The 6,862-nt window shown below is 37.0% G+C and overlaps 2 protein-coding genes across 3 annotated transcripts; one reads left to right on the forward strand and one right to left on the reverse strand.

Annotated features, from left to right (window-relative positions):
- Window positions 1-1,075: 1,075 nt before the first annotated feature.
- On the forward strand, window positions 1,076-2,904 carry LOC113356650. The gene is made up of 2 exons (XM_026599844.1): window positions 1,076-1,438; window positions 1,589-2,904. Exons 1-2 carry the CDS (start codon window positions 1,357-1,359, stop codon window positions 1,867-1,869), a joined length of 363 nt encoding a protein of 120 aa, XP_026455629.1. The 5' UTR covers window positions 1,076-1,356; the 3' UTR covers window positions 1,870-2,904.
- Window positions 2,905-3,797: 893 nt separating this feature from the next.
- LOC113356648 lies at window positions 3,798-6,107 on the reverse strand. 2 transcript variants are annotated; one of them, XM_026599843.1, is made up of 2 exons: window positions 5,903-6,107; window positions 3,798-5,668 (listed from the first exon to the last, which is right to left on the reverse strand). In XM_026599843.1, the coding sequence occupies exon 2, from the start codon at window positions 5,435-5,437 to the stop codon at window positions 4,358-4,360; it is 1,080 nt and encodes a 359-aa protein (XP_026455628.1). In that variant the 5' UTR covers window positions 5,438-5,668; window positions 5,903-6,107; the 3' UTR covers window positions 3,798-4,357. The 2 variants fall into 2 exon arrangements, with proteins under 2 accessions (XP_026455628.1, XP_026455627.1); XM_026599842.1 differs by having other exon boundaries at window positions 3,798-5,595; window positions 5,903-6,106.
- Between the last annotated feature and the right edge of the window lie 755 nt (window positions 6,108-6,862).

A 6,862-nucleotide genomic window follows, 5' to 3' on the forward strand; every position in this document is an offset into this window, starting at 1 on the left:
CTCCCAACCGCATACAATGTTTACGGTTAGGTTCCTAACCGTAAATTATCCTGACTTCGTATTCGGTTTGGGAAGTATGATCTCCCAACCGTAACCGTAACTTCAAAAGAAAAAATATCTCCAAATTTTTTATTTTGATTTTCAATTATTAACTATAAATCAAATAATTAATCTAATTTTATCACTAATTTTACTTAAATTAGTTAACCTAATCATTAACATTAGTTAATCATTAGGATAAGGAACTTCGAAATTACTATTTGATGATTCGATTTTTTGTCATCATCTTGTCAACCATCAAAACCAAAATCTCGGAGCCCAATTTGGTTCTTGGGATAACCAATTTGAGTATTTTCATGTGCATTTTTGGTAATAAAAAAGTCCACAGTCCACGCTCAACCGAACTTTATGGTGACTAGTCTTCTTCCGTCTCCACCAAAACCGAACCAGGTTTACCTAGCTATCCTAGATTGAGAATCTTTAAAGGTACTTTATTGGCTTGTGACATCATCGTACTAGTCCCACCATACACCGATACACGGGCTAACTCCAATTTCACCAGGCCTAATTCCTAGAGATTATCCATGAAAGGAAAATCCATACATATCCTCCATCTGTGGATGGTCTAGAGAACCAGAAGACTCTGGATACTTTTAGGACCTGTTTGGTGCCTATCTTCCCGATCTCCGCTCTTGAAAGGTTTCTTCGGCCATCAGTAGACGCTGTTCCATGCTTGAAACTTATATTGCATCCTGGCAGTAGAAGTTGCTCGACCACAACCAGACAACAAAACCAAAGCATACACATCAGGGTAAATTCGTTCCGGCCTTACGGCAAATTGACTCATAGTCGTAAGATTTGGAAGTCATACAGAGAAACAGATGGTACATGTGCGGTGGGCAATAAATAACTCTCCAAAGTCCAAACAATTTTTGATATTAATCGATCAGCACGCACCAACATATTAGAAACAGAAAGATGAAGACGTGGCATAATCTTCTGGAAACCAAGATCGAGTCCTCAGCCGAGTATATATGATATCTGTCTGTGTACGTCCATTTTAGAGAGAGACATATATTGCTTTGAGAGACAGCGAAAGAAAAAAAAAGAAAAAAAACAAAATTTTGTAGAGAGAAAAAGGAGGAGATCTAGAAAAGAAAGAGAAGAGGAGAAGAGAAGAAATAGAGGAAGAGTTCTTAATTCTTCTTCTTATTCTTTGATCTCTCTCTTTCAGTCGTACGTTTGCTATAATCTTCATAATCATAATTGTTTGTGTTTATTCGTCACTTGAAAGATCATCAGCAATTGTCATCAAATAGTTCGTGAAGGAATTAAATGAATTAAGTTGTATAAAAAATGGAGTGGTGGAATAAAATGATGCTTCCATTAAAAAGAGTCTGGTTTCACCTTGCTGCTCGTCTTGGCATCCGTAAAAGTGGTAAGTCCATATTGTACACCCGAGATCCTGCTGCCTTCCGGCTTCGTTCGGCAGCGTCCGGTATTTACAGCACAATATTGATACCCATATAGGTCATGCAAAATTCTTGGGTAAATAATGTTTGTTTTGTTGTTGTGGGTAAAAAAACAGGGTTGTTGAAGCTGAAACATGACGTTCGGACGTGTGAATACGAAGATGTACACGTAATGTGGGAAATGTTAAAAAGATCAGAAACAGAAACCAGCAAAAGCTTAAAATCATCTTCATCAACTGCTTCAATGTCTTCTGCTTCTACTTCATCCTCATCAACTCCAAACAGGAAGAAGAGTAAACGCAATAGTAATAATAAGATGGAGAAGAAACAAAAACCACTGTGGAAGACTTTCATCTGTGCTAGTCGTGGACCACAGCACCTTTGCGGTACCTTCTGAAAAACCCACTCTGATTTTTACACATCTTTAAAGAATCTGATACGACATATACTGTGATCAGTTCTTGATCCATCATCTCTTCGCGGTCCATACATCTTCTCTATTCCTTTGGGACCCAAAATTTATGTCATCTTTCAAGTTACGACAAAGAAAATGGATTATTGGAGAATATCGATTGTGAGATAATACCTACCACCAGTATACATTAGCTACCACTCTATATAATATTATGCCTTGCCTAATCAGATTCGTGTGTATAGATATCAACAAAACATTTCTCAACTTTTCCAAGAAAAAAAAATACAGTCACACTGGTGGTGACTTGTGAGCTTATAAATTCTTTATCTCTCCAGGACTTCTACTTCTAAATTCCTCTCTCTATATGCAGTGTTTTCAGATGCCCTATCAAAATGAGAAATTTTATATTACACTGGGTTTTCGATTTTCATAGATTAGTGTTGTGTGTATGTTATATACATGTTTGGTAACATTCTTGACAGAAAAAACTTTTAACCAATGCAGAGCTTTATAATATTCAGAAGGATTTCTTTCTTTGATTATTTATATTACTCATATAACTTTCTATCAAGAACAAACTTACGGATCCCTTAGAAATATCTCTGGATGAAGAAGGATTGAGAGCTGAATCTGGAAAGCTTTTGGTTAGGAGATGAGTGAAATTTAGGAGCTAGGCAGTGTTGTTGAAGATGACGATGATTTCAACAACTTCTTGGTGTTCATGGGAAACAAAACCAAGCAACTCAGAGTCTCAGAGCTGTAGAAAAATGGTCAAGAGGATAAAGATTTGGGCTTTCCGCAACAACACAAGGCAAAGCAGTCGGAACACTATGCAAGGTACGTATACTGAAGAATTGGTTTGCTTCATATACACGATAACTTGGTGGAATACAATTACAGGTCAATACAGGCTTGTGTTTCATTGCTGTGAAATTAAACAAATCATTATGTTGTGTATGTTGTATCATATTGTATTTATCATATGATTAAACGAGGAATGGTTTTGAGTTGCTTACCTGCCTTTGTTTTTCTGATCCAATTCTTAGTTCTAGAAATGCAAATGAAGACTCGTATACCATCTGAATCAACCAAAACTCAATTCCTGGCGGGCAAAGGCAAGATTTGCAGTATTTAGGGCATGAAATCCTCATAATGTCAGATCACTCAATTGTGGTTTATTCACCAATTGATAGCCCACCGTCTTGAGTATTAGAGACCTGCATGTTTCAACAGTCCTGTTAATTTTGTCAAGTACACTGCATTTAAACTATGCCAAGAATTTAAATCACTGGCGTTTAATCAGATTGAGAAAAAAGATATAGGATCCATTAAAAGTACATAGCTCAGTGTTAAACACCAACATAAATGAACTCTCTGTATCTTTTCAGCCTTACTGACAGTGATATGCCACCATATTCACGAAGCCCTAGCTATGACGCATTAGCTCCATCACAAGTACATTGTGATTACAGGCAAATAATATATACCATCAGTTTCACAGGTAACACACAAAGAAAACCATCTAGGTCAGAGAGAAGATGATGCCCTCGGGAAGTCAGCAATCACAGTTTTATTTAAGCGCTGAGAAGGGGAACAGTGTGATAAAAATAGTCTGAAGGTTCATCTGTTCTGCTTTGTTTCCACCTGTATACCTGAGGAGTAGTCTAAACATACAATCAAAAGTTAGTAGCAGGTTGTCATCAGTTCAACTGTAATGTAGGTTATCCTAGGCAAACAGCCCTGTTTAAACCTTGGCCATGAGCTCCTGGGTTCAGCTTAGGCCGTGAGAGATCGTCACTGCATCAATTTGAGGATGAACCAGGTTGCAGAGCAAAGGGCATGATGGAGCATATTTACTAAACATTTGAGAAAGTGCCGAAGTATCAGCAATTAGAAGCCACAAAATTGACTCATACTGAATTAAATTTATTAATTAACAATTGCTTAAAGGATACAAGTAGATGGTCAACTAACAACTAAACTAAGAGCGGATTCCTTAATTGCTGAATAATTAACAACATCACAGTTCCTGCCACTATAAAGCTAAATAGAGCTATTTTTACATTATCAGGTGAAACAATGAACATTGACAGATACCTACCAAAACAATAAAGGAAAAAGGGGAGAAAAAGGACGAAACAAAGAAAAACAACAGATACTAGAGAAGGCAACTAAACTTTCTAAGACTTCTAGCACTATTACTTGTACACAGGAGGTCCACAGATTACCGTATATTTAACACATGCAATGCCCAATGTCAGGAACCGTCTTTATAACTATATGCAACCTCCAAATGTCATGGATCTAAAACTGTCATAGCATCATCCATAACTTATTTTGTTGGAGTGCTCGTATAAATTGGATAGCATATCAAGGTTGAGATCTTCACTGAAATGAACCTGGCACCCTCATACAGCATGAATACTGCATGATTAACTTAATGTCATCAATACCAGTTGACTTTCTTTTCTCACTCCTCTGAAGAGCGCAAGCAAACCCTTTCGAGCTGTACAGACCAATCTTCTCCCAGTAACTGTGGGTTTAACTCCATGGCGACTCTAAAATCCAACAGAGATGCAGATACAGATTGAGCTGGTCTTTGCATGTATCTGTTTGGCAAAATTCCATTTAAACCCTGCATAGCCTGGTAATTAACTTGCTTTGAGTGGTCACTAGCACGCCTTGATCGAGCTATTTCCATGCACGGTTTGATTAACCTCTTCAAATACGCATCTAACCCATTGTTCAACAGATTAATACAATCCATTGAAACACCAAGACCCTCATTTTCCATCTTCCTTTCCAAAATCTTTTTCAAAGACCTAGAATCAGGTAGCTCATAACTGTTATGACAGGTTTCAGTATGAACAGCTGTTAAGGAGCTGCTGCGAATGGATTTTCGCGCAAATCCCGTGTTTAAGGGAATCCCATATGGAGCTCTAACGGGACTTCTACTTTGAACAATTGGGCTACCAGTAAATTGTTCCACCTCTTCCCCATCTTCCACAGAAAAAACTTCTCCCGGCGGTCTGCTACCTATAGAAACCAATTCGGTCGCACTTTGCTGCTCCTGTGCTTTAGGTACTGATTCATCACAAACGGTACTATGGGTCTTCCCATGGGGCCCTAGAGGACTCGGGCGGTCTTTAAACTTGCAATCCCTGAGACTTGAAGACCTTGCCTTTCGAGGTGATGGAGGCAAAATGTCTCCTCCGCTGAGTGACTGAAAATTACTACTTCGATACCCATTTGCAATTTTAACATTCAATGAACCTTGTACCTTACTTCCTTTGGATGGAAGAGGTGGTGGTATCTTACCAAGGCAGGCATTCTTGATAATAGATCCAATAAATTGATTATGAAGTGAAACATTCTCCTTTCCAATTGTACTTATACAGAACTTATTAAATTCAGATTTGCTAAGCTTCAAACTGAAATATCTGTTAAGGTGATGGAAGTACCTCTCTGCTTTCTGATGCCCAACTTTCTTAATTATTTTAAGTTTGAGCTCTGAGGTATCAATTCTAGAAGAATGCCGCGAAGACGGCATTTTTGAAACCCTAATCAAATAAAGCTCATTTTCTTATCCAATTGAATAAAAATTAACCCTTTTCCGATCACAGCCTCAGAACCCTAGTTTCCTGAAATTGTTCCCGCGCGAGCTCAAACAAGTAATTTCCCTGCTTCTCTTAGCCTAACTTCAGAATTCTGAAACAAATATCAAAACCCAAACTCGAATTCAGCTCAAAACGATCTCCTCATAGCTCGACCACTTAATAATCTTCAGGAAAAAAAATGAAAAATAAAAACAAGCGAAAAAACCCGAAAAGTAATGAACTTTCTCGTTGCTCACAAACAAGCTACAAAAATCATAAATTGAAGAAATTTTCAAGCTGCAATTTTGATTCTAAAAAAAACCCTTTTTCCAATTCCGCGTATAAAATCCAATGAGATGGTGATAAGAATCATATAATTGAGAAACCCCCAAAGTAATGAATGAAGAACAAAAACATACCTAATTTCTGAATTGATCAAATCAATCGGTGATTGCTGATTTGATGAAATTCCACTGTTCCTTTATCTGTAATGTAATATCGATCGATCTTCTTCTTCTTCTTTGGTAGTGAGAGAGAGAGAAAAAATTAGGCTTTTTTTCTTTCTTTTTCAGTCGTCCTTCGAACCTTCTTTGGGTCAAAATATGCACGTGGGGTTTTAAGTTTGGGCTTCCGCCGAGTTTTAGACACAGAAAATAAAAAGAGATTGTAGTAGTGAGTTGGTGAGGAAGTGAATGACTGAATGTCTTTTTAGAGACTTTAGTTTTGTTTTTGTTGGAACACAAAACAGAAAAGACTTCCCATTTTATAGTAGTAGTGAAGTGATGAAAGGGAGTAAGACACTGAGATGCAATGAGATTTTCATGAAGGTAATTTCTAGGTTTTACTTTTATGTAATTGTTAGCAACCATGTTGCCACCTTGCTAATCTTCCGGACATTGTCATGAAAAGTCAGTGACCAAGATACTTTATCTACCGGGATATAGTGAATTTTAAGTGGAACTACACTATGTCTACATAAAGAAACCTATTTTGATGCATACTGATTTTTTTTGAGGTATATTTATTTATTATCCCATTTAGGGTGGTTTTATAAAGGGTGTCTAAAGGTAGTACAATTACCTATATATTCTTAAACAATCTAATTATTAGACTGTCCTTATCCTCAAAAACCTAAAATCAAAAATCAAAATAACCTTTAAACTTAAACATCTTGGACTCCAATTCAATCAATCAATCAAAGGAAACACGAATCGAAGTGAGCGATGTTGGAGTGTGAAATCCAAATCTCAATTGCTCTTAGATGTATTTTAGAATGCATTTGTAACAAACTCATCTTGTTTTAGATTGATTTTATTTTGTTTGATCGATAAAATATGATTTCAAAGATGAAATTAGGGTTTTCAGAAGATCAGTTCGGT

This window comes from Papaver somniferum, chromosome 3, assembly GCF_003573695.1.
Source record: "Papaver somniferum cultivar HN1 chromosome 3, ASM357369v1, whole genome shotgun sequence".
Lineage (NCBI taxonomy): Eukaryota > Viridiplantae > Streptophyta > Magnoliopsida > Ranunculales > Papaveraceae > Papaver > Papaver somniferum.

Coding starts and splice junctions, on each gene's coding strand:
- LOC113356650 (XM_026599844.1), top strand. CDS start 1,357: ATGGAGTGGTGGAATAAAATGATGCTTCCATTAAAAAGAGTCTGGTTT. Junction 1,439..1,588: donor TCTTGGCATCCGTAAAAGTG/GTAAGTCCATAT, acceptor GTAAAAAAACAG/GGTTGTTGAAGCTGAAACAT.
- LOC113356648 (XM_026599843.1), bottom strand. CDS start 5,437: ATGCCGTCTTCGCGGCATTCTTCTAGAATTGATACCTCAGAGCTCAAA.